This window comes from Alligator mississippiensis, chromosome 10, assembly GCF_030867095.1.
Source record: "Alligator mississippiensis isolate rAllMis1 chromosome 10, rAllMis1, whole genome shotgun sequence".
In the NCBI taxonomy this organism is placed as follows: domain Eukaryota; kingdom Metazoa; phylum Chordata; order Crocodylia; family Alligatoridae; genus Alligator; species Alligator mississippiensis.
In genome coordinates this window covers 16,233,517-16,260,945 of record NC_081833.1, presented here as the reverse complement: position 1 = coordinate 16,260,945, position 27,429 = coordinate 16,233,517, and the positions used below count along the sequence as shown (strand labels likewise).

At 45.9% G+C, this 27,429-nt stretch overlaps 2 protein-coding genes across 7 annotated transcripts in view; one reads left to right on the top strand and one right to left on the bottom strand.

The window, feature by feature from the left end:
* Positions 1-11,063, bottom strand: part of DGCR2 (DiGeorge syndrome critical region gene 2) — a 61,735-nt gene extending 50,672 nt beyond the window's left edge. For all 6 annotated transcript variants that reach the window (XM_059713491.1, XM_019499165.2, XM_059713492.1 and 3 more), the window contains exon 1: positions 10,727-11,063. In XM_059713491.1, the coding sequence (XP_059569474.1) occupies positions 10,727-10,805 (79 nt within the window). In that variant the 5' untranslated portion in view covers positions 10,806-11,063. The remainder of the gene's footprint in view (positions 1-10,726) is intronic.
* A 10,602-nt stretch (positions 11,064-21,665) lies between these two features.
* LOC102573857 (testis-specific serine/threonine-protein kinase 1) lies at positions 21,666-24,564 on the top strand. The gene has a single exon (XM_059713270.1). It carries the CDS (start codon positions 21,801-21,803, stop codon positions 22,653-22,655), a length of 855 nt encoding a protein of 284 aa, XP_059569253.1. The 5' UTR covers positions 21,666-21,800; the 3' UTR covers positions 22,656-24,564.
* Positions 24,565-27,429: the final 2,865 nt, after the last annotated feature.

The window sequence follows — 27,429 nt, the reverse complement described above, 5'->3', positions numbered from 1 at the left end:
TACTCTGAACAGCATGCTGTGCCAGTCAACAGGATGCATGCCAATAAGTATATATACACGCATCACCACCATTTATGTTCAGGTTGATCTTTTACTGCAGACATCTCTTGCTGTTGCTTCATTTTTTCTTAATGTCTGTTGAAAACACCTCCACGCAAGGCTCTCGGCAATTAAAAGAAGTGCCTAAGTTATGTAGAAACATTACTCTCTTACTGCACAGATGAAATGAGTGCTCTCTCTTCTGCAAACTAGCCAATATAGTTCATCATGTACTTGAGGCAAATGGTCCATGCTTTGAATTGCATTCTATGACTTAAAGTGAGGCCTGACATGAGAGGAATGCAGTCAATTTTAGTTACTTCCACATTGATCCAGATTATCCAAGCCACTCCACTTATTCTTCAGGAAGATAAATGAAAAGTTGTAGAGATCAGAATTTTGCCAGCCCTATAAAATATCACCCTGACACTTAAGTTCTACTACTAGCCAACCACATAGTTAACTGTTCTTAAAAAAAGCCATTTAACCTACTAAGAACATAGAAGATATGAAAATGAGGCCCTGTAGCCTTTTTATAAGTAACACCAACTTTCATTACAATGGTTTTAGTACTATACAGTAAAGTCAAATCTTTGCTGGCTTTCAACAGTGCCTCAGTGCAACATTACATTATTTATGTGAACATCTGCAGTATGCTTCAAAAATGAAAATGCTTATGCAGGGCTCAACAACATATCAAGGTTTAAAAATATTCACTAGTCAGTGACAGAGGATTTGCTTGGAGGGTTTATGCTGTCAATTTATTTGGAGACTATTCTATCCACTGAGCTTTCGGATGGTAAGACTGTAGAAATTAACTCCTGAAAGTGAACCCAGATGTGACATCATCTTCCCAAATCTGCAGAGTGCCACTACCGCTGAACACAGTGGTCAAGCAGCAGCAGCAGGGCTGGAGTGCAGAGCCCCGTGGTTAGCTAGGCTGACATCAGAAAGGGAAGTGAGAGTGATCCATTGCTAATATAAACTAGGGCCTGAAACTTCAGCACTTCCGGCAAAACTGCACAAGTGCCAAGTGGATTCTCAAGTTCCTGAAATCCAAATTATCTAGGGCTTTAGCATTTAAAATGAATGTTAACATCTTCCAGGAAGCGCATGAGCAACCAGTACTGAACATCTACATTCTAAAAGAAGCCTCATTTAGTACAGATGCATTTTTTCACCATCTCCCATTTCCAAATGATCTCATCACATACCCCATGTAGGGCACATAACAACGACCTATCAAGCAGACAAATACAAGGCTGACCATGGCAAGTAGCATATCAAGTGGAAGGGATGGATAACAGCAACAAAGAAATTATAGGTCACAGAAAACAAGAAAGTAGCGGATGACCATCAGGAAGTAATTCTGCTTTTGTCTTGCTCTTTATAAAAATGTAGTCAAATACAATTTGGTGAATAAATGAGGTAGCTAATCCCACCAGTATTTCAAACACGCTTTGCAACTGTTCACTAGCTCTACAGACAGTCCAGCACTAAGCTGTGTCAACCAAGTTGAATGAACAATAAATTTAGAAAACATTTTGTAATTTAAAGTGAGTAGTAGGCTGGGTTCATAGATTTCATAGACGTTAGGGGCTGGAAGGGACCTTGCGAGATCATCCGAGTCCAGCCCCCTGCCATAGGCAGGAAGTCTGCTGGGATCAAATGACCCTAGCAAGATAAACATCCAAACACCTTCTGAATGAGTCCAGAGTACATGCTTGCACCACCTCTGAGGGAATCTGTTCCAGACACTCGGATTATAGAGAAGTTCTTCCTTATGTTCTGTCTAAATCGGCCTTCCAGGAGTTAGACCTTATTATCCCTTGGAGAGCCCTGATGAACAACTGTTCTCCCAGATCCTGATGCACACCCCTTATGTACTTATAGTTTGCCACCAAGTCATCCCTGAGCCTTCTCTACTCCAAGGTGAAGAATCCCATGTCCCCCATGAGGCTTGCTCTCCTCATGAGGCTTGCTCTCCTGGCCTTTGATCAAACGGGTGGTTCTCCTTTGGACTTTCTCAAACTTGTCCACGTCCCTCATGAACTGGGGGGCCCAAAACTGGACGAAGTACTCCAGCAGCAGCCACACTAAGGCTGAGTAAAGCGGAAGGATAATGTCCCTGGTTTTGCTTGAGATGCATCAGTGGATGCACGCCAGCGTTTGGTTTGCTTTGCCAGCCACGGCATTGCATTGGTGGCTCATGTTCATCTTATGGTCAATCAAGACCACCCCCCCCCACCCCACCCCGAGTCTCTTTTGGTTGTGATGCTAGCGAGCACAGCACTGCCAAGCCTATAAGTACAGGCAGCTCTTGGACTTACGTCGTAACTGGTTCCCGAAAACCGCGTCTTTAAGTCAAAATGTTACGACTCTGAACCAATTTTCCCCACAGGAAATAATGTTATAAATAGGGGATTGGTTCCTGAACCAAGGCCTAATACCCTATTTTCACCAAAAATAACCCAGAATGTTGTACTCAATCAATTTTAGATGAGTAATATAGCTACATTAATGTATTTATATCGTAAATAGGAATCATACTGATTTGGAAGGACTTCTTTGAGGTGACTTTGCTGGACTTTTTGAAGGGCTCTTGGTTGGAATCTTCTCAGGAGTCTTGGCTGCAGGCAGAGCCATCGGGGGGGGGGGGGGGGGGGGGGAGTGGCAAATTGGGGGAACCACCCCGGTTGGAGGACCCCTCAGAGCCAGATGCAGAGGTCGCGGCTGCCACATCTGAAGTTTAGTCCATCCTCCAACCCAACGGGTTGGACATCTCTTTGCCTGTTCCGGACAGAAGTTCCAGCTGCCGCGTCCAGTGTGCCGGGGCTTTCACTCCCTGGTGCAAGTGTGCCGTGGGGTGGGGAGGGGAGCCCCACGCAGGCTGCTTTGCCCTGGGCCTTGCACCCTGCTGGGATAGCCTCTGGCTGCAGGTATTTCTGGAGTCTCGTCTGCTTTCTTAAAGAAAGTGTCCAAGGAAGTTTGGACAGATGTTCTCCAGGGTTCGTTGGCGTGGCGTGGTATCAAGCCGAAGTCAAAAGTGACGTCAGAAAGTTGAAACAGGGTGTCAACTTACAACGTTTCACACTTACAACATTTTATAACTCAAAACGTAAGTCGAGGACCGCCTGTATGGTGCTGGTTTATTCTCCCGAGGTAGAGCACCCTGCACTTCTCTACATTGAGTTCCTTTTTTTTTTTTTTTTTTTGGACATTTTAACAAAATGTCAATAATCATCTTCCTATATAATTTAAGTGGGACAGGGTCTGTACTCCTTTAAACCTCAGAATACAAACAAGCCTCTGATAAAATTACAAGAAATTACCACATTAAAGGCGGAAAAAAGAACAAACTCAGAAGTTCAAGGTCAAAATCAAAATGAAAAGGTTAATACCAGAGGACAGATTCACTCAGTCAAACCTTAGCTGCAATTTGTCCTTCTATAGCAGTGGTCAGACTCCATTTCCCAACAGCCTCTGACCACGTTGCTGTGGCCGGTTTCCATGGAGACCACAGCACCAGTGGCACCATGATAGCTTGGGGCCAGGGTTTCCATGGAGACCATCCGCAGCAGCACTGGCAGGGCACACCGGAGAACAGGGAGCTGCTCCACAGCCAGGGCTGAGATGTTGCCGTGGTGACAGCACAGTCTGGAGCTAGGGCAGAGCCATGATCCCCTGCCCAGGGCATGAGGGCAGCAGATCATAGCTCCATCCTGGTCATGGACGACAGTGTCACCACAAGACCCCAGCCCCAGAGCAACTCCCCATCCTGCCAGCAATGCTGGGGCTGTTCTCCATGAAAACCCTGGCCCCACATTGTCAAGCCCTGCAGCTGCTAGAGTCTCAATGGAAAAAAAATCAGCAGTAGCAATGAGGGCAGGAGCTGCTGCGAAACAGAGTCTGCTGCAGGCCCGAGCTGGCCCATGGGCCAGACGTTGCCCACCCCTGTTCTATAGGGTTTTCCCCTCTCCTGAAGCCAGGTTTCCACTTCCCCTGCTATTGAAAGAAGGGGAACCAATTCCCGCTTTAAGGCCACTTGGGGTGCTCATCTTCCCTCCTGCTTTCCCAATTTATTTTTGATCTGCTTCTCAGGCACATTTGCCAGCCTCTCCAATTCTGTTCTCTGTGCCTTCCTCTCCCCGTCTGTGAGGACTGATGGTAGACTGCTCTTTCTGCGAGTTTCCTTTCTTGTTCTACTTGCTACTTACTGGCAGCAGTTGAAATGTGCTGGCAAATTCTGATCTACAAGTGCTGCCTGGGATAAGAAAGCAAAACCATTCCTGATACAGCTCTACTGTTTTTTGTTTGTTTTGCCCTCCTGTTAAAAGGGCAGAAATAGAAGGTAGAAACCACATCCACATTACTTGTGATGTTCAGGGGCTGGCACCAATACAAGTAGTTCAAAGCAATCTGACAAAGACAAAATCTTCCCCACAATATGCCCCAATTTCAAATGGAGAGGGAGAGATAAGAAAGGAAGAATGAGAGTGGAAGAGACAAAGTTATAAAAGAGACACCAGAAAAAGCATCTGGAAGCAGAAGAATAAGAGGTGGAATAGACTGGGAAAAACAGCCCACATCTGAGAGCTGAAAACTAAGCCAGGAGGCGGGGCAGAAGAGGAAACAAAGCAGCTCTGCTCACACTCCAAGCAAGACTTTGAAGGTTAGAAACTCAACTAGCCAAAGCCTATACAAAGATGTGAGCTGCCTCTTGGGCAACAGTGCTGTAAGGTTTGTGAAGTATTCCCCTTCTCAGCTTCATCTGCAGAACAGTCATAAGGTGGCAAAGTGACTTTCCCAAGGTCAGAGTAAATCAGCAGAAGAATGAGGACTTCTAACTCATGGGTGGGCAATTTCTTCAGCTGGAGGGCCACTTACTGCATTTTGATGAACTGTCAAGAACCATAAGGGTAGCCCTGCCACTTCACAGGTGCCCTGCCCCCCCTGACTGCCATCTTTGAGACAGAAGTCCCATCCTCTAACCCCTGACCTTTGCCACTAGAAGGCCGTCCACTTGCCCCTAGAAGTACTCTGGGGGAGGGGGGCTTGCCATCTTGGAACCAGAAAACGATCAAATCATACACTAGAAGGCAAATGTCTACTATAACATTTTAATTTTATTTCAAAAAATATTTTTTTGTGATTTGTGTTTTCATAGTGTACATAGAGAGGATTGCATAATAGCTTAAAATAGAGTCTTATTCTTGTATATTGTGTGCAGGGGAGTGTGTGGGGTGTGGCTGGATAGTAGGTATGCATCTGTGATGGGGTGTGGGGGGGTATGGGGTATATTGCGAGGCGTGTGCATATGCGGGGAGTTGTAGGGGCAGGATGTGGGGGTGTGGGAAGGTAGGAGATGCCCGTCAGCTGGATAAAATTGCCTGGCAGGCCAAATCCAACCCGCAGGCCATATTTTGCCTACCCCTGTTCTAACCTATATTCTACACTGTGGGAGATGAGGCCTCCACAAAAGGAAAGAAAAAAAAAAAAACCCTGTAAAACCAAGGAAGAACCCATCCCCAGCCCACACTGAACACAGTACTCAGCTGGAAAGGGAGGCAACAAGGACCATCCTTTTCTACACCCATTCACTAAGAGCTCAAGTGGGCCATCTTTCCTTAGACAGTGTTTATCTGTGATTAACTTCCCTTATCTCAAAAAAGTAGGTCAAGTGCACAGTTTAGATCCTTGGCAATTGAAGGGCTTTGTTACTATCCTACAGAAAGGTCTAATTATGTAAGTGGTGTTAAGAAATTATTGAGGACAGGAGAGAAGACAACAATCAAACTTTCAGCAATTTAAATGCACATCACGTATGGTTATACTAGCACTGTATTTGGCAAATCCTAGAAGACTCACTCACCTAAAGCTGACATCAGTGCCTATCAAAACGTTAACCTTAGAGCTAAAAATAAGATTCAGATCAATTTTTAATTAAACAACCTGCACTGGCAAGTCTTGTAACTAATGCCGATCAGCTCGGTGACACAAGATTTTAACAACAGAAAATTATCTCCTTTAGGTCACTTTGATTACCTAAATTAAGTGCATGGAAGGGTGGGGGAGGGTCTGAAAAAGAGAACTCAATTGGCTATTAGCTGTCTCATGAATGGCTTGATAAGACAGCCCAGTGACCTACATTCATAAGCGCTTGTACTAGAATACATTGCTAAAACCCAATACAAAAGCTTGTCCCCATTAAATGTTTTACATTACTAAGCAGCAATATCTTTTAAGAAATATGTAAAATACTTAACTGCCTTTAGCAGTGATAATCTTAATTAATGCTCCACACAACTTAAAAAAAAAAAAAAAAAAGCAGCAGCAGCTTGTACTTTCAAGTCATATTAATGTATTACACAGCAGGAAACATTCAAGGAACACAGAAACCAACAACATAAATGAACAATGTTGGAGACGCTAGTTCTCTTCATTTCCTACTTATTCTCAAACAGTGCTCTACAACTGAATTTGTGATATTTCAGATTACATTTTTGTTGCATTTATTTAAAATGTGCCAGGGATTCTTTGACATTTAACTTCAACCAGCCCAATGCAGAACTAATAACTTATGATTTAAATCATGACTCACTTAAGATTTGACTGAAACATGTCTTTAAAAAACACTTACTCGGCTACTCGACTGACTAGTCACGTAAGCTAAAGCAATTTCTTTACAGCTGCCTTGAAAAAGCATACAATAACCAACGTTAACCAAATCTGACTTGAAGCAAGATCTCCAAGAGTGGTATCTAAAAGTCCAGTATGGTTCACTCAACAGTAAATCACTTCCATGTAGTGATCCCTGGTAACATCTCTGACAGTCAAGAGCTCCCAAATTAACAAAAACGCCAAAGTGCACAAAGATAAAGATACCCCATTTTTGTCATACAAAAGAAGAGCAGTAAATCTGAATTCTGAAAGTTTCAAATCCAGTTTTCCCTGAACACCTATGCAAGTGGACAGATCTGGTATTTCAAGCTTCAAAGTCCACATCTTCAGCTTCCAAACATACAGCCAAGCCAAACTGATGGACAAACATTAGGCCAGAGAAGTAATGCCTCTTGAATATTTAGCACCTTACTGACAAATAGTTTAGACAGTAATAGGCACTGAGACCAGAACAAACTTGAATATGCAACAAAGAAATCTCAAAGACCCAGAGAGCACTTTGATATCTGAATTTTCAAGACCAGCTGGGTGCCTAAATGCTCTCTGGGACTCTTCCAGGCACCTCTGGAACAGACTGCCATAGGGCTTGCTGTGATTCCACTAAACACAACACTATGGATGCAAGAGTAGATCCAGACAAGCTATTTCATTTCATCTTTTTTTATAGGCTAAGGCATTAAGGCAGATTTAAGACACAGCAACAATGTGAGCACAAAAATGGTAGTTAGAGGGACTAGACTGGCACTATATTGGGCAGCACACTGATTCCTTGTTATGGAGAGGAGGGAAGCCTCACGCTACTCTGTAGCAGCCACAGTTAAGAACAGTAAGTCGAGTATGCTGCCACTAACTTTCCTACAGTTAGGAGAGATTTACAATGACTTAAGAAAGTGGGGAAAGAGGCATTACTGGAGAAAAACTCTCAGATCCCAAGTCTTAGACGAACCCCTCCCCAAAAGCAAGCAAGTGGTCTCTCCTCGGAACATGCACCCCCACCTGCTACTGACATCCAGCAGATACAAAGTACCCACAATAGCTTTGCAACCCACACTCAAGATAACTTTGAACACTTTCAAATGAACCATTAGTTTTCCAGTCTACACCTTTAATCTCATCAGAATAGACTCAGGTGTTTATTTCATGTACTGAATGAAGTTTAATCTGTTGGCAGCCAGTAACCTGGATGTTAACTATGTAAGTTTAAAGAGAGTAACACTGGCACACAGACTAGAGCTGTTCTGCAAAAGTGACAGGTTCTAAAGTTCTGGGTTCCTGTGAGAAAAAGGTGGGGAACCACCATGGACAGCTCAAGACAGACAACTGCCCACAGAGCATTAACATTTAAGGCACATACAACAGGTGGATACATATTCAGGGATTCTGAAATTCTTTAACAGTAGCACGTTGTACCCAGAACGCTATGTCCAATTTTGATTACCTCACATTAACACATCTACACAGTTCAAAGAGAAGAAAGGGAGACTTCAAAAGCTAGGATTATCCAACTTCAGAGAGGGGAATTAAGATTTGTCCACAGTGGGGATGTGTTCACAGTCCTAGCTATACCAGAATGAACTTACAGACAAGACACATGGGACCAGTGTGAAAAGAAGCTTGCACCAGCGCAGCAAACCCTGGTGAAGGTCTTACCTTCCTATGAAGCACCAAGGACTGGCCACTGACAGAGGCGTGATGTCACACTAGAAGGACCAATGGTCTGATCCAACAAGGGAACATTCTGTTTTGCTAATTTCTGCTAGTCTACACTGATCACTTGCATCAGACCACAGTGCTCAGGGTCAAATTTCACAACCTGGAAGAGTACGCAGAAAGCTTGAATTTCTACAGGGTATTTGTAACCAGAAATTCAGCTGATTGTTACACTTCACAAGCTTCTAGCCAGGCTTATTTAGTATTATTTAAATGAACCAAGTATCCCTCTAGTCCATAAAACCAACACTTTCAGAACAATCCAGTTTCAACATAGCACTGAACTTTATATGCTGTGGCTGTCTCCACTGTTGAATGCAACTGTGCTGTTTTAACTGTGATTAGGTAATACTATGCTGTAAGCAAGTCCCCAACACTAAGTTCCGTAAAAAATTATGACAAAGGCAAACACAAGAACATTGGTAATCTATGTTTATTGCTAAGGGATACTACCACTTATCTCAGTTGTAAACAGGCCAAGCACATTCCTATTAGGGCATCAGGAAGGCAGTTTTCATGTCTTACAAACCCAACTGGCTCCTAACCCTCATTCAACTTTTCTACCATTCCTCCGAGGCATCAGAATTTAAACGCTGCAACAGGTCTACCCATCTCCACCTAAGAAGCCAGGGCACCCACAAACAAGAATGTAATAAGGAGCTACTATTCAATAAGCAGCAGCAGCAGCAAAAAGTGACAAATAATATCTACTCGAATTGTAGTTCCTTGATAATCAACCACTGAGATCTTTTCTTAACACAAGCACAAAATAAACAGAACCTGAAAACAGGAAGTGGGAAAGGAGCAGCAAAGGGTCCTCTCCTTGAGCTCGCCAAATCGTATGCAAAGTAGAATAAAAACAAAAGGGATCCAGTTTCGGCCAAACGCATTTTCTTGGCATTTAAGTGACAAGTCCCATAAAATAAGGTAAAGAAAAAGCAAGCATGGAAGCTGACTCATACCTCTGCAGCACATGGAGATGTTCAATGTTAATTAACAGGAGGGTTCCATGCTTTTTACTTAAATATTCAAAAAGTTATAATTTCTTTGCTCCCAATCCCCAGAACGGGGCACTTGGCAAGAAACAGATCAACCAACACACATTTTGAGTGAAGTTCTGCCCTGTGGGAAACGAGTTCAATCAAATACAACTTGGTTTCAAATCTGCTCAGGGGCTGGCAGAAAAGCTGATACAGAATTTAAAAACGCAGAGGGGTCCTCTTTCATCCACAACTTAACTTGGAAAGAAGCTCCCAAGCCCCAAGCTGGAGGCAGACTGAACCATCTCCCATTATGGGCCAACATCACAACCAGCGTTCAAGACACATGGATACCGCCTTCTGCCGAGGCCCCTGTACTATGAAAGCCCACGCTGCAGTCTGGGTACACTCCAGGTTAATCCAAGTGGAAAGAAAAAGTAACTAGACTAGGAAGCAACTAGGAATCAACCTATCAACAGGACTATGAGGGACAACGGGGAAAGATAAGTCCCCACCGTCATAGTTTCATAGTCAATGGCGCAGGCAAGAGAGACCCAGGCGGGAAGTTCGCCCGGCAGATCCCCTCACCCGGGTGGTCTCCCCTGGGCGTGATGGCTAATGCAGCACCCCTGGAGAAGGGCCCAGCACCATGGGATGCCCATAATCCTACATGATGACCAACAGCTTTGGACAACGGCACCACACAGCTGCTCCCCGGACCTGTGGGTGGATGCTGCTCCCCCCCCAGACCTCGGCCAAGGTCTCCCACTGCCCCATCCCCCAAGACTGGGGCCAGGACCCCCCCCCATCCCATCCCCCAAGACTGGGGCCAGGACCCCCCCCATCCCATCCCACCCCACCCCCAAGACTGGGGCCAGGACCACCCCCCATCCCATCCCACCCCACCCCCAAGACTGGGGCCAGGACCACCCCCCATCCCATCCCACCCCACCCCCAAGACTGGGGCCAGGACCACCCCCCATCCCACCCCACCCCCAAGACTGGGGCCAGGACACCCCCCATCCCACCCCACCCCCAAGACTGGGGCCAGGACACCCCCCATCCCACCCCACCCCCAAGACTGGGGCCAGGACACCCCCAAACCTGTGCGCCAGGGCAGGTAGATGCCCAGCACCCCCACTGCCAAGCCTTCACAAAGCGCCCCCCACCTGTGCCTGCGGCCCCCTCCCCCCAGCCCAGGGCACCCCCGGCCTCCCGTGCCGCCTACGTCACGGCGCCGCCGCCCAATGGGAGGCCACCCCGCGGGGGTCGCCGCTCGTCCCCCGTCCCACTGTGTCCCCGCGCGGCCCCCGTACCTGGCCGCAGCGGCTCGGTGATGCTGAGCACCAGGAGGAAGAGGAGAAGGAAGGTGCCGCTGTCCGCCTTGGGCACCATTTATCCTCCGTTCATCCTCCCCCAGCGCAGCACCATAAACCCGCGGGCAGGGGGCGGGGGCGGGGCCGCCGAGGCTCCGTGCGCGCCGGGCTCCCCCGCGGGATCCAGTTGTCCTCGCCGAGCTACGGCCCGGCTCGCAACCCACCCGGGAGCACGGGAGGCGCCGGCTGGCGGCCGGAGCGGGGCGGGGCGCAGGGCAGCAGTGGCCGCGCCGAGGACCGCTCCGCCGGGTTGCAGCTACGCACAAGATGGCGGCCGCCCCCTCTGCCTCCTCCCCCCGCCGGGGGCTCTCCGCCAATCAGCGCCGGGGGGCGGGGCCGACGCCCGCCTTATCTGCATAGGCGCCTGCTACATAAGGTGAGAGGCGCCGCCGGCCCCGCCCTCCCGGCTGGGGGCGGGGCCTCGCTCACCTGCGGGGCGGGGCGGGGCGGGGCGGGGCAGGGCGGTTGCAGTCGGGGGCTGAGGGGGAGGCAAGGCCTCTGCTCCCCTTTTGCCTTCGTCTCGGCTGCCCCAGGCCCAGACCAGCAGCGTCTCAGCTTCTCCTCAGAAAAACGGGGGCTGTGCTGCAGCCTTCTGCGTCCGCCTTCGGTTAAGCTCAAAGCACAAATAAGCATCACTCGGTTGCCACCTGCGCAGAGCCACCACCCCCCCCCCGCCTTACCTTTAAAGGCACAAACATGGTCAAAATAGGCCGCTTTGCTGCTCCCGTGGCCGCCACAGCAAAAGACGTGTCTTTACCCCACGTGCAGAGCAAACGCGAGCTGCCTTCAAGCGCCGCCTCGGCTACGCCCCAGCGCGAGCGCCCTCCGGCATCGAAGCCTTACTCTTGAGAAGTCAACTCCGATGGACGGGCCGCCGCGTCGAGACGTCCGAAAACCGCCTCCCTCGCCAGATTGTCTTCTCCCAGCTCTCTGCTGGCTAATGCTGCGAGAGCGGCCAAAGGAAACAGTACAAAGATACGCTCAGGGTCGCCCTCAAGCACAGGCATCGACACCGACAGCTGGGAGGAGCAAGCTGCTGGCCGTTCGGCGTAGCGCTGCGTGGGCCACCAAAGCGCACGCCACTTCAAGGCCCAACGACTCGATACCAAGGCGAAACAGCGGCAAATCCCACTCCCCCGTGCAGCAACATGCCCCCGTTGCCAAAGAACGTGGGCATCCGGAGTCAGGCTCCTCAGTCACCTGAGGACCCATCAAGCCTGACGGATGTCATCCTCGACTTCGAAGGACCGCCGGCAACTTCCCCAGCAGGTGTTTCCAGACCGGAGTTGATACGACTGTGCCTGATTTCGGGGTTTTTAGCTAGGTCTGCAAGGCTGGGAAAGAGTAGAGAGAAGTTAGCAGGAAGGGCTAAGAGATAGCAGCATTGTGGATGCAGGGGTAGTTTGAGGAGCAGAGCATCGGGGCCGTTGAAAAGGAGAGAAGGTCGTTAAGGGTGGTTAACACGTGTGGACTGAAGAGAGATGAGCAGGAATCAGGTCTGTTACAATGAGCCATGAAGTCAAGTGACTCTCTCAGAGCTGCCTGGATGGAAATGCTGCTGCCCTCTCCCAAGGCAGCTGGTTTTAAAGTTTGGGTAGAGTAGGAATCAGAGGGAGCAAAGGGTCCTTTGCAAGTGTACCAATGCCTGCAGGCCCTGTGGCTCCGCCTCTGTGCATCACCTTGCATGCAGCCAGCTTCCCCGTCCTCTGTGGGTTCCCCTCATGGAAAGAGAAAGCACAAAAGGAGGAAACAGGATTGTGAAGCCCTTCTGCAGCTGGGCTGGGAACCTGAGCAGCACCTGCAAGTGTGCCACAGCTTGCAGGTTGGGACAGAAGGTGTAGGAGGGACAGTCTGGAACATGACCTCCCAGGGATCCTGGTTTTCTCTGAAAAAAGAAAATCCAAAATGTTCTGATTTAAAAAAAAAAACCTAAAATTCACATTCTTCTATGATTAAAATGAAATGCCAATATATATATACACACACACACACAGTGGTGTTTTGTTTTAATTGTGGAAAAAATGGATTTGGAGGGAGGAGTTTAAATCAGAATGTATTTATTTTTTTTAATTGGAGAAAACCAGGATCCCTGGATGTCACACATGGCTGCAAGCAGCAGCTCTGAATACAGAGCACTTCAGAAAAGATCCAGTTACTACAGTCCAAATGGAGTCCCCTATGTTACTGCACAGGCATTGCACTTAACCAAAGAAAGCTCTTTTTCACATGGCATGTAATTAAATGTGGAGAGATGTTGCAAAAGCTGTCAGTTTAACCAGATTCAAAAAAGCATTGGACATTCCCAGAGGAAAGGTGTATCAGTAGTTATTGAACATGGGAGTTAGGGATACAGCTTCTGACTCAGAACCTCCTAGACCAGAGCTTCCAAACCACTGGGCCGCAGCAGGTTGGCTGCCAGGTCGTGGCATGAGCCCCCTCCTTGGACTCCCAGGCGAGCAGCTTCTGGGGTTAAAGCTATGTGGCGGGGCAGTCCCAGGAGAAAGGTAGCTGGTTCCGCACACCCTGTATCGCTCCCTCCAGGCCACAATATAAAAAAGGTTGGGAACCACTGTCCTAGACCTTAAATGCTGGAGGCTGCAAGTGGGAAAGGAACTGGGGGAAAATCCAGGTCATACCCTGTTCATTCTCCTCTTCAATATCTGCACTCTGCCCACGTGACAGGAGACTGGACAAGATGCACTATGGTCTGACCCAGTAAATGGCAGTTCTGGTGTTCATCCACCCATTCTTCAATAATTTCCTTTGACAAATAGAGTTCATTTAGTAGGAGCCTTAATATACCTCTGACACTGATGACTGAACAGCAAATTGTGCATGCCTGCTACGAACAAGCTTAAATGATGCTGGGGTCAAAACAGAGTTGGCTGCACCCTTTGTTATCTTCACTAGAGCTCCCTCCATTGCTGCTGTAAGTGGACTTGCACCAGTAGGAAATCTAATGGGGCAACACACACAAACACAATATAAGAAGATGAACAACAGTTCACCATTGTTAGTCATGGTGCCCTGAAAACAGCAGGAGTACTAGCTAGCAGACAGGGCAGAATCATTTTCAGCCTAATCAGAGAGGCATAGCTCAGACTTAACTTCATCAATTGCCTGGGTATTATGAGCTATAAAGTGGCTACCCTCATCACATTGAAAATTCAGGATTTAACCTACAGCACTGAGTACAAATATTTGACTGGCTTTCAGCTTCTTTGTTGAGAACAATGGAATCTGTTGGTGACGATGCCGTGCACCCCTTCCTTCCGCATGTCAAATAAGACACTTTATAGCTAGTGCTTTTATTTAAAGGTGCCTCTAAAAATATGTCTAAAACTATAACAGGGTTCACAATAATTCTAGCTGGAGGCCATCAGTCATTCTTCTGGACTCCCTGGCTTAAAATCATGTGGCTTCTTTTTCAATTACTTTAACACACTGACTGTTAATAGCACGAACTTTGTGGCAGTAAATAATCTTAATGCCTCTGTGACCTGCTCCCAGTCTAAATCTAGTTGAAGCAAACTGGTATGCTGAGGAACTCCTAGGGTGCAAGAGGAAAATGCATATTTCCCAAGCCTTGGAACCAGAGCCGAGTCATTCTGCAAGCTAAGTAAGCTCTGACCTATAGAGAAGCAGCAGCAGGTCCCTTGGACTTTGATGGCACTTAAGAGGCCCCACATACGGATCAGGGCTATACTGCCCTAGGCAGCATGCCAACATAGGATCATAGAAAATGAAGGTTGGAAGGGATCTCAGGGTGTCATCAATACAACCCCCTCTCAAAGCAGGACCATCCCCAACTAGATCATTTCAACCAAGGCTTTGTCTAGGCAGGTCTTAAAAACCTCCCAAGGACAGAGATTCCACAACCTCTCTGGGTAACCCATTCCAATGCTTCACTGCCCTCCTAGTGAGAAAGTTTTTCCGAATATCTAACCTAAATTTCCCTTATTGCAACTTGAGGCCATTGCTCCTTTTTCTGTCATCTGCCACTACTGAGAACAGACTAAATCCAATCCATCCTCTTTGGAACCACCCTTCGGGAAGTTGAAGGCTGCTATTAAATCCCTTCTCGGTCTTCTCTTTTTCAGACTAAATAAGCCCAGTTCCCTCAGTCTCTCCTCAGAAGTCATGTCCCACAGCCCCCTCACCATTTTGTTGCCCTCTGCTGGACTCGCTCCAATTTGTCCACATCTTTTCTGTAGTGGAAAGCCCAAAACTGAACACAGTACTCCAGATGTGGCCTCACCAGTGCTGAATAGAGGGGAATAATCACTTCCCTTGACCTACTAACAACACACCTACCAATGCAGCCCAGTATGCCATTAGCCTTCTTCGCAACAAGGGCATGCTGCTGGCTCACATTCAACTTATTGTCCACTGTAATCCCCAGGTCCTTTTCTGCAGAGCTGCTACGTAGCCAGTTAGTCCCCAGACTGTACTGGTGCATGGGATTGTTCTGTCTGAAGTGCAGGACTTCACACTTGTCCTTATTGAACCTCATGACACTTCTTTAGGTCCAATCCTCCAATGTATCTAGGTCTCTCTAAATCCTAGCCCGACCCTCCAGCTTATCCACTACTTCCCCCCAGCTTGGCATCATCTGCAAACTTGCTGAGGGTGCAATCCTTCCCATCTTCCAGGTCGTTGATGAAGACATTGAACAAAACCAGCCCCAGGACCCACCCCTGCGGCACTCCTCTTGGTACTGGCTGCCAGCTAGACATAGAGCCATTGATTACAGCCCTTTGAGGCTGACAATCCAGCCAATTTTCTATCCATCTTACAGTCCATTCATCCAACCTGTGCTTCCTTAGCTTTCTTGTAAGAATGTTGTGGGAGACTGTATCAAAAAACTTGCTGAAGTCAAGGTATATCACATCCCCTGCTCTCCCCACATCCACAGAGCCAATCATCTCATCATAGAAGGAAATCTGGTTGGTCACGCATGACTTGCCCTTAGTGAATCCATGCTGACTGTTCTCCACCGCCACGTCCTCCAGGTGTTTAGAAATGGATTCCTTGAGGACCTGCTCCATGATTTTTTCCAGGGACCGAGGTCCCGTCTGTAGTTCCCTGGATCCTCTGTCTGTAATTTCCTTTCCTAAAGAGGGCATATATTTGCCCTTTTCGAATAGTCCAGGACCTCTCTTAATCACCACAAGTTTTCAAAGATAATGGCCAGCCGCTCTACAATGATATCAGCCAACTCCATCAGCACCCTCGGGTGCATCCTGTCTGTTCCCATAGATTTGTACACATCCAGCTTTTCTAAATAGTCCGTAACATCTTCTTGCACCACTGTTGTCTGCTCACCTCCTCCCCAAACTGTGCTGCCCAGTGCAGTAGTCTGGGAGCTGACCTTGCTTGTGAAGACTGAAGTAAAAAAGGAATCAAGTACTTCAGCTTTTTCTGCATCATCTGTCACTAGGTTGCTCTCCCCCCTCCCCCCCAATTCAGGAAGGGATCTACGCTTTCCCTGATCATCCTCTTGCTGCTGACATACCCATAGAAAACTTTCATGTTACTCTTCATGTTTCTTGCCAGCTGCAATTCCAATTGCACTTTATCCTTCCTGGTTTCATCCCTCCATGCCCCCGAGCAATACTTTTATACTCCTCCCTAATCAATTGTTCAAGTTTCCACTTCTTGGAAGCTTCCTTTTTGTGTTTAAGCTTGCAAGACAACCAAGTTCTCCAATAATTTATCAAAACCATTCTCGTAGTAGATCTCATGCTTGCTATCATGGTATCACAGCCATGTTCAGTTACTGAGGGATTAATCAAATTATAAATGTCTACACAGCTCTATCACAAGTGTGGAAGAACTGCTGCTAGCCACACAACCTCGTATCAGGGCCATCTCCAGATCTTCCTGTGCAGCAATATACAGGCAGTCCTTGCTGAGATGGGATCTACAGGGCAATCCATGCATCCTCTCTGGATGGCTTCCACGGCTTAATAGTTCTACTGGAGAAGGGGCCCAATCATTATTAACTGCACTAAAAACACAGAACCCCCACTATTGGGTGATACAGTTCAGCTCAGAAAACACTAGAGTTTCTGAAAGCCAGAGCCTACTCCCCCACTCCCCATGAAAGATTTAATTTGTAAACTTTTAATGGAGCATCAATGTTAGCTCCTTCCTGGGGGACAACTGATATCCACACTCCTGCTGGATGCTCTGCCATACCACAGCCGTCTATACTCCTAAAAGCAGAGGATGAATTGTTTTGAGAAAGGGAATAACCATCTGTCCCAACATCAGTAATAGTGAAAAGTACCAACCTGACAATCCTGGAGGTTTAGGTCCTTTCCCTAGAGGACAGAAACAGTGCAGGCAGTGAGGGTTTCGCTAAGTGGAGGTCATAGGATCATAAGAAAGTAGGGCTGAAAAGGATCGCAAGAGGTCATCTAGTCCAACCCCCTGCTCAAGGCAGAATCTCTGATTTAACCATCCCAGTCAAGTGTCTGTCTAACCTGCCTTTGCATGGAGAGGGGTGGTGGAATCTCCATCAGTAGGACATCCAAGACCAGGGCACCAGACCAGAAGCTAAGAAGGTTAGTGTCTAGTGTCTTCTCCACTCCTGACTGGTCATATGACAGTAGGAAGGCCCCATGACCTGTCCAGTCCTCAGTTTATCAATCAGCAAAATATATAATACTATATCTGCCTTTGCTCATACTGCCTTTCAGGACTCTATTTACTTCCTAAATATCATTGTGGCAGAGGCAATACTAGGGGTGCCTGCAAGTAGAAACCCCTGGGCTTCAGGCATGGCAGGAGAACAGAATCATCTAGAAAACACAGCACAGCTATACCATCACAGGACCATAATGAGAAGCACAGCACAAGCTCCATGCACACCACACCCTGAAATGGATACAACAGACCCCCCCCACCTTAGCACAGCAGTGGGCATGCAGCAGTAAGCATTCTTGAACCAGGCCAGTAAGCCCGTCTGAAACAGCAGACCTTTTAGCACAAGCACAGAGCACACCATGGCACTTCCTAGCATGATCCTCTGACAGTTTAGACAAGACCTTAATTGTTCAGTGAGGAGGAGAGGATGTTGCAGTGGTTGGACATCAAGAGAAGCAGTGATAGAGGCATCTCTGCTTAACCACCAGTTACTGAACTAATGATGTGAAGAGTATTCTGATGCGACCTCCTCTGTTCAAGATCAACACATACACATGGTATATAAACAAATCACACAAATGTTTCCTAACAGTGGAAACTGATTTCCCCCTAGGCCCCAAAAGCAGCCACAATTGGCTGAAGGGTTATAACATTATTACTCTGCCTCATCTACAGCACTCCTAGGCATCTCATCACCCAATTCTCTTAGCACCGATGCAGAAGTGAGCTGGTCTGTGCTCCCCTCTGCCTCTGCTAATATTGCCAACTGCACAAAGAGACATTTTTCAGCGCTGATTTTCAGGTTCACAAAAAAATCTTGCTGAAATCAAGCTAACACTTACTGCTGCAAGAAAACATCCAGCATTGCCTCATTCCTGGCACGAGAGGTATTCACTCACAGTATGCATAGGCTTTCTAATTACAGAAATTGGTTTGACTTCCCATACCTGCTGTGAAGAACACATCCCAGGTGCCAACACCCATCCGGAAGGGAAATACCTAAGAACCTAATTGTAAAGATCAATTAGGACTCTCCAGATGACAGGCTTCTTTAGGAGTCTGGACATAGGTGTTGCTCCAATTCAGATGGGGTGGTGGTGGAGTTAGGAAAGTCTCAAAGAAGCCTTAAAATCCCTGGTTGCAGCAGTTTTTCCCAAAGCCGAGTAAGAGACAGTGTCCCAATCTAGAGGTCTGTGAAGCTAAGGGAGGAGAGTGATAATTCAAGTTTTGGAGGTTATTATAAAGCTATCGTTTTATGCCATGTGCATGTTTTCATGAAATGAGTAACCACATAATCCTTTTACGGATGGGATGTAACTACTCTGAGGCAAAGGCTTGAGCTAGAATCCAATGAAGTTTTCATGTTCATTCCCTTCTTCACACCAGACTATTTGTTTTGTTTCTTTACACAGTGCAACACATCACTACTTAGATTGGCCCCACCCTGAGGCAGGTATCCTACCTTGATATTTGTTCTGCAAAATGCCACATCTGTTATAGAATTTTTTTTAGAAGTATTATTTTGCTTTTCATACAGCAGTTGCCAATAATCAAAGGAAGTCAGTCCCTGAGTTGCACTGCTTACAGTCTAAATGCCTCAGGGCTAGGGTGGTCTTTTGGGAATAAGTGAGTCAATGTGTAATTCTACCAATTTATCAGGAATTAAGGACTTGTCAGAGCATAAGGTTGCTTCTTTAGTTAGAAGTAATGATTGAAATCCTGGATTCATTGAAGCCAGTGGGAGTTTTGCCATTGACTTTGATAGACCAGTAGTTCGCCTAATGTGTACACTGTTCCTCTATATATGCATTTCTCTCTACCTTACCTGACAGCAACACAGAGGTAGCTTTCTTCACCTTGTCTCTGTCAGCAAGTTTCTCCCAGTTATAAGGAAAATGAGAGAGACTGGTCTTGTAGTGACCTTCTCTCAATAGCATGCTCCAATTTGGCAGTGAGTTATAACGAGATCAGGGAGGTTACTCCCCTGCCCAGGGTAGTTTCTACCACATAAATAAACACGAGCCACTAGCAATATGAACAAGTACTAATCATTGCCTCTGCAAAGGGATGTCTTCTGCTGGAAAGTTCTGTGCCTTCCAACAGTGAACTCCTATAACTCCTTGAACCCTGCCCCATGGTTCAGGGCTTGGCCAACCTGTCCCAGAGCCAGCTTCCCCCAGCTCTGCAGGCGTGTCTGTCACCAACACGTGTGACAGGAGTCCCAAGTACACGTACGAGAGCCTTTTCACTTTGTGCTGATGTGGTTGGGTGACAACAACTTTACATAATCTTCCCCTTTCTACAGCTATAAAGCTGGCATCAGTACAGCCAGCCTCCGCAGGGACACTGCTTTAGACTTAATTAAAGGGGGTGGGAAGATTTCAAGCTAGGGAAAAGATCATGTACTAGCACTAATGCTGCAGCCCTGTAAGAGAAAGACATACCAGGAGAGTTTTCTACCAGTGTGTATCCCTGCTGAGCAAGCTAGAGTTAACCCTTTCCCAACCGCTACTTCTGCTTTCCCAGCACTTTGTGTCAAGGAGTAAAAGAGCAAATCCAACATCTTTCCTTTGGCATAGGCGCCAAGCATAGAGTAGTGGGTTAGCTCTTTGTAACATCTGTATGCTAACTGCTATGTAGACATGTTACAGGAAGGTGCTGAACAACCAGATCTGCTAGGCATCTGCAAGGCTGAAAATGGATGGATGGACATTATATGCATTGGAGGAAGAATGAATTGAGAGCATTCGGTTGCTGTAATCTGCTACGTGGTGATGGATGCATGAAGTCGCATGGGATTTGATTGATTGCTGGAAGGTCATAAGGAGAAAATCAGCCTGCTCACCTCATCTGCTCTTACCTGAGAAAGCTGTAAGCACTGGAAATTCCCCAGGAAGTCTAAAAAGATAGCCAGAGGAAGACATCAGCCTGATCTGCACCTTCATGAAGTCTTCATACAAATGTTTGCCCTTCTGATATGACAGCAGCTGATCAGAAGCCATAGTTTCCATTCTGCTGGAAATACTGACATTTAAAAAAACAACAAAACAAAACAAACAAAACACCTTAATTCTAAATTGGAACAAAAAACTAGAACCTGGAAATTTCTTGTGAAGTACAAAACTCAAAATTTTAATTTTACAGTATTGAAACAGCATTTCAATAAAACAAAGTTCTTCACAATAAAACAAATCTCTTCACTGTTGATCGTTTATAATTTCATATCATAATTCATATGATAATATTTTACAACGAAGTCACTTCCAAGCAAATATAATCCACATGTTCAGTTACCCCTAAGGAATATCCCAACCTAACCAAAATGCTCCATCTCAAATATTATTACACAATTAAATTCCATCTGAACTGATACATGCTTGTGGAACAAGTCTATTGTGACAAATCAGTATTTTCCAACCTCCTCTTGAAAATTTTTAAGCAGCTCACATTAAAATCCTCATTTCTGCTTTTGTTTTTCTAACCCATTTATATCTTTGTGCATAACTTGCAGGATTGCTCTTATTTTAGCCATATGAAATCCCTGGCTCTCACTTTGTTTCCTTTGCTTCTAACCGGGGTTGGGTTTGGCCAACTTTTTCCATTGCTAGGCTTCCCCAGCTCACACTGCTCTTGTCTCTGACAGATACCTGGTCGTAGGCATCTATAATGGAGTCTTGCATACACATACACATACACATGCTGAAAAGCAACTGCTTACCGCTATAGTTTAGAAACAGTAGGGAATAAGCATTGCCTTACCTTTTTCTTTACTTAATTTCCCTTTGCTATATATCTACCTAGTACCTCCAGGGATAATACTTTAGACTAAATTAAAAGGTTGGGCAATTTTTAGGCAAGAAAAGTTCAAGCTGAGAATATAAAAGTATGGTGAGGCTGCAACAGACACATAGAGCAGCAAGCTCAGAAGCAGACATAAATATTACCCAAATCCTGAGGTGAGGAAATAATTGGAAAGAAGCAGTTCTAATTTCAGGAACAAGGAGGATATCTTTTTAAATCATCCTCTTTCCCTTTTAAGGTATAACAATCTTCTGCTAATAAGATTAGAGAACATGAGGTAACTTCTGTTTTTGTGGATGCATAAATGTCATTGCCTTTGCATTTGGTGCTCTGTTATAACGTGACTGAATTATACCCTCAGTCACCACTCCTGAAGTTCTGCTTTATGACCTCAGATGTTGACATCATCAATAAAACAATGCTGAGCAATATCACAGCAGTCATCTCCAAAGGACTCAGGCACCAGAGACGACCATAATGCAGGGCAAAGGAATACAAGGCTTGCTTACATACAGAAGAGTTGTAGGCTTCACTTTCCAAGGCACCTGCTGCTTTTGCCACCATGGATGATGCTGCAGTCCTCAGAAGAAAAGGTTACATCATGGGGAGCAATTTAGGGGAGAGCTCTTTTGCCAAAGTGAAATCTGCCTACTCAGAGCGCCTGAAATTTAACGTGGCAGTGAAAATTACCGACAGGAAAAGAGTTCCTGCTGAGTTCTTGGAAAAATTTCTCCCCAGGGAACTGGAGATATTGGCAAATGTAAACCATTGTTCCATCATCAAGATATATGAGATCTTTGAGACATCTGGCAAAGTCTATATAGTCATGGAGCTCTGTGTACACGGAGACTTACTGGAGTTCATCAAGAGCAACCGGGGTTTACCTGAAGGAGTAGCACGGAAAATGTTTCGCCAGCTATCTTGTGCCGTCAAATACTGTCATGATTTGGATATTGTCCACAGGGACCTGAAGTGTGACAACATCCTACTGGACAAAGACATGAACATCAAGCTGTCTGACTTTGGCTTTTCCAAACGGTGCTTTTGGGATGAGAATGGGAGAATGATCCTTAGCCAAACCTTCTGTGGCTCGACTGCTTATGCAGCTCCTGAAGTGATACAAGGTATTCCCTATCAGCCCAAAGTTTATGATATATGGAGTCTAGGCGTCATTTTGTATGTGATGGTTTGTGGGTTTATGCCATATGATGACTCCAATGTTAAGAGAATGGTCCGCCTACAGAAAGAGCGGAGAGTAATCTTCCCAGACTTCTTGACACAAGAATGCAAAGATCTTATTTTCCGAATGCTGCAGCCCAATGTGTCCCACCGGCTACAAATTGAAGATGTTTTGAGCCACACTTGGGTGCAAGGGAAGCACCGGAAGTCATACCACACATGCTTGAATAATCAATAAACCACTAAACACACAAAAGCACAAGCATGGAGGGTAAGCGAGATCTATTTTTAATCAGCTGTCCCACTGCTGAGGACTGTAACTGTTGCTATGATCAATGCTTTCCTTTGCTCAATGTGCCCTGTCATTTTCACTGTGAGATCTTATAACCATTTTCACATTTAGAAACCAGCTACGTCGCAGACAGCCCCCATGTGAAACAACATCGTTGCTGTTGGGGTTACTGTGAATGTCAGCTTTTGATGTCACACAGACATTTTCCTTCCAGTGCTGTAGCCAGCAGTTTCAGCCTCTGCCATCCCACCATTACCTCACTTATTGGCATCAGAAGTGCACATTGGTCCTTTCCATGGAGAGGCAATATCCTGTGCCAAAGAAATTAGAAACTATGATTGATGTGACATGCCAGAGAAGTGAGAACTAACCTCAGAGTTATCTAGGAGTGATCTTCTAAGAGTGTAATAGGAAGAGGGCTTATCAGCAGGGAATTGGGAAGGAGGGCTGTGGGGGTTGGATAAGATATGGGCTACTAGTTTGAGAGGCAACCATGACAGAGGCCAGGAATATCTTCAGAGTACTTTGCTTGCTTTTCTCAGCCTCAGAGATCATTACTTCTTGTTCTTCCTCCTAATGATCTCAACAGAGCTCTCTGCCAATCAGGGAGGGGGCACAGGCTCAGTTCTTTGGTGCTGGAATTTAATAGCAAGGAAGCAATTTGTAATACCGTCAGGCCAGAAGTAAAGGTAGCACTAACATCTAAGGCCCTGTTCACACTGCAACTTTGAAGCAAGTCTGTAAACAGCTGATGCCACTTTTGGCACTAAACCTGCTTTGTATCACATATCAATATACCATACAAATGGCTGGATCTGTTGGTAGCTCTGCCAGCTAAGTGTTTTGCCTCTCCCAGTAGCCTTGGATGCCCCAATGGAACCAGTTCAAGGAAGGAGATTGGGTTTGTTTAATTTTTGTGGGGGCTGAAGCCCCTGCCCAGGTTTGTGTAACAAATCTGGTCCTCCTTCCTTCCTTCTCCTAGCTCTACGAATGAAGACATCCCAGAGTGCACTGCACCACATACTGCTAACTTCAGCATGTGGGTACATAAACTCATCACGTACCCTGTCCCCTGCTGAGACACTGTGGGACAATTCACCTGTTTTCCCGGAATTCACTTGCTTCTGGGCAGCACAATAGGCGAGGCAAGACGCACAAATACACTGATGACAGGAAAGCAGCTGTGTGACACAGATGCAAAATCATGGGGCAAAGGTATTGTGCAGGCAGATAATCTGACACCCTGCAGACTGTCTCATTTCCTGCTCTAGTGAACCTCATTTACCAAGGACCTGCTGTCAAATGATGTGTGGCAACCTTTTAATACTTTGCTTCCTGAGGAAACAGCATGCTCCAGTGGCCCTGGGGCAGTGGGCTTGTAGGAGACTAGTGTTTCTCTCCCATCGCAACCCTTGATTCACTCTGTGATCTTAGAAGCATCACCTTAGCATTTAGAAACTTAGGACTATAAGGGACCTGCTGGGTTATCAAGTCCAATCCCCGACTAGCACAGGCACCACATCCTATGATTCTTTTCCTATACTTCTCGTGCTCCTCCTGAAAGGTAGTTGCAGGGAGGGGGGGAAGGGTGTTTGCCCCCTTCTCCTTTGTACAGCTCAGGGATGAATAACAGTAGAAAAGTCAAGAGGAAATAAAGATTGTAACTTAACTGAGCAATGGAATTGTTTAATAATATATCAATAAAAGCAGCATCTCTGTGTCCATGTACGCTTGGTGCATTGCAAAACACAACAGAAAGAGAAAGGGCTGAATCCTGAGCAACAGGAGCAAGGTTTGTCCTTAATCTCTCAAGGCAGGAATGTCAAACTCACCTTGCCTCGTGGGCCGGATCCTGACAAGAAGGTTTCTCGCAGGCTGGATTCGGAGGCAGCAACAGCCATGGAGATTACCATTGCTATGGGGGCATAGCCAAGAGGGCTCTGTACCCAGAATTTTGGCAGCAGGCCCCCACCACCAAATTCCCAGCCCCCTGGGAGTCCCATGGGCCAGATGACACTGTTCTGCTGGCTGGATCTAGTCTGCAGGCCAACATTTGACACCCCTATCTTAAGGCAACAGCTGCAGGCCAGAGCTATGACTAGAAGGCAAAAGGGCAGCTTCTGGAAGGAATATGTCAGCTTCTTTGCAACACATTTTTTTTGTCAGCAGCACTAAAAGAATTCAAATTACAGTTCACTCTTGCCAACTTGCATTTTTCCTCCTTCAAAATGTCAGGGACTGGTATTAAAAAAAAAAAAAAAAATCCTCTTCTTTCTCCCTCCCTTCAAGTCTTGTGAATCAACGTCACTGAGCAAATATTAAGCTGCCCTTTGCTTAAACCCTGTTCCTGGAAAATATCTTAAGTATATTTATAGTGTAGCCCAGGCTTTGATTGTGTCATCAAAAGAGGTGGAGTGGGTCTAATCTGGCAACATCCATCCTTCAGGTATTATTTGTATGCTTGGTGCAATCTAACCATTCAAGTGACAAAACCGGTTCTGCTGAAGAACACTTCTGTTGAACCATTTTATGGGGCCCTTGACAGATTGCCTGTAGCAGAAACGATTTAGCAAAGTCGACCAGAGATGGGAAAATCATCCCAACTTCGCCTTTAATTTGGCAACGATATTTTTGAACAAAAGTTTCCCAAGAACCCCCTCCTGGCACAAGGCTGCTAAAATATTTATCTTCATTAATGACAATGGTCTCTAACATCCTTGTTTATTCAGCTTTGATAGTTTTCCTTAATGCACAATGAAGAGTGCTTTCTAATGAATACTTTCTCGGCACTTTGAAGACACTGTATTCAGCAAGCTCTGATCTCTCTCAAAGTCAGAGCAGTTTAAAATTGAGCCACTTGTTACTGGCTTCATTAAATATGTGATGCAATTCTTAGCAGGCTGAACACCCAAGGTATTTTTAAACATGTTATGTTTCTTTAATTAGCCTGAATAAAGCCCAAATCCCAGCTACTCTCCCACGTCCCACTGCAAACGGGATTAGCCATTTGGGGGCTGCAAAATTGGTTCCATGGATATTTGGTGTAAATATTTCAGTGCTCGAAACAGTCAGAAACACACACACACACACACACACACACACACACACACACACTTGGGAAGATAAGCTTAAAGTCTGATAGTGCCTAAAGGGACAAATGCATCAGGGATCCATTTTGCTAGGCAGCTTACAATTATACAAGCCAGCCCTCGCCCTTAAAATAAGAGAAGTATATTTATGCTGTCAGTTGAGATTAAATGCATGTACTCAGTTCACATGACGAGACAGAGAGAGACAAAGAACATGCATACATGTGCAAGTGTGAGTGTGAAAGAGAGTGCACAGCCTGTATGCTCTGCAGTTATCTAACAAACCCTTTAAAAAAATAGCTGGTCAATTAAACTAATTCAATTCTAAGTCTCAAGTTCTTAGCCAAAAAGCAGTACTGGCAGTGTTTTGTTCTTCTTGCCCATTCGTGAATCACTGTCATTATTTATGCATTTCAGATCAGCATTGCTTTTTAATGTATGGACATTTCATTAGTGAATGATCAAAGTCTCCCTTTAACTATGGCATAAATTACTGTAAAATATTCCTGCAGTTGTGACTCACAAAATTGAAGAAATCCTGATGTGACACTGTCAAAGTGCTGCATGTGTAAGACTGTATAAGGAAGACAAGGGTAATTATCTTTTATTGGACCAGCTCTATGGTTGGTATAGACATACGCAAACTTTCAGGTATCTCATTACTCCTTCAGGTCTGAGTAAGGCCTGAGCCACAGGACCGAGTAAGGTACCTCAGCTCCTCATGCAACTCATGGGAAAAGTGAGCTAGACTCCCTGGAACAGGATTCACCATAGCCAGCCTGCTGGACAGGCCTGAGGAAAGAGTACTGTGAATCCCAAAAGCTTACCTACCTATGTCTTGCAGTTGGTGCAATAAAAGATAATCACCCAGAAGAATTCTTGCTTTTCACATATCTCCTGAACCATCATGGTGACATCATCACCTCAACACTACCAAGACTTTACATAAGTCATCTCTTTTGCTCTACAGACCAGTGGTCAAAAAAGGTGCTGAGCACTTGAAACTCCCACTGATTCCAACTGAACCCTGCAGATCAATTAGTACCTCTGGAGTCAGATCTGATCTGGTTGCATGTGTTCATGTGCAAACCTCAGACATTTATGCAGCAGATTCAGGGGCATATATTAAGCCCTGGCAGGATTTTCTCCTGCCTGCTATACATAGTTTTAGAAACCCTCTTCCCCCATCGCACTATAAGAGAAGAGCTGTGCAGTCATGGTTACGTGGCACTTTTTTTTTTTTTTTTTTTTAAGGCTCAGGCCTTAGATCCACAAAGGGATTTGGATACCACGATCATATGTAGGCATCTGCCAGGCCTGGGGATTACAAGCCACAGGCCTGAGTAAGGCACCTGAGTTCCCCACGCAATGCATGGGAAGAGTGAGCTAGACTCCCTGGAACAGGATTCACCCCAGCCAGCACCCTATACTCCACCCTTCTCCAAGATTTCTACGCTGCAGGGAGATACCTACCTCCACTCAGGATTTGCAGCCCCCAACCCTCTCTAAGTGAAGGACCTAAGCCATTTCTATTAAAACAAAGAGATCTCTGTCTTTTAAAACACTCCCAGAGGCAGCGTCAGGGTGACTCCCCTTCCCTCCCTGTCCCCACCTTATTATATAATAACCTT

Excerpts from the sequence above, each read along its gene's own strand:
- LOC102573857 (XM_059713270.1), top strand. The coding sequence starts at position 21,801 with ATGGATGATGCTGCAGTCCTCAGAAGAAAAGGTTACATCATGGGGAGC.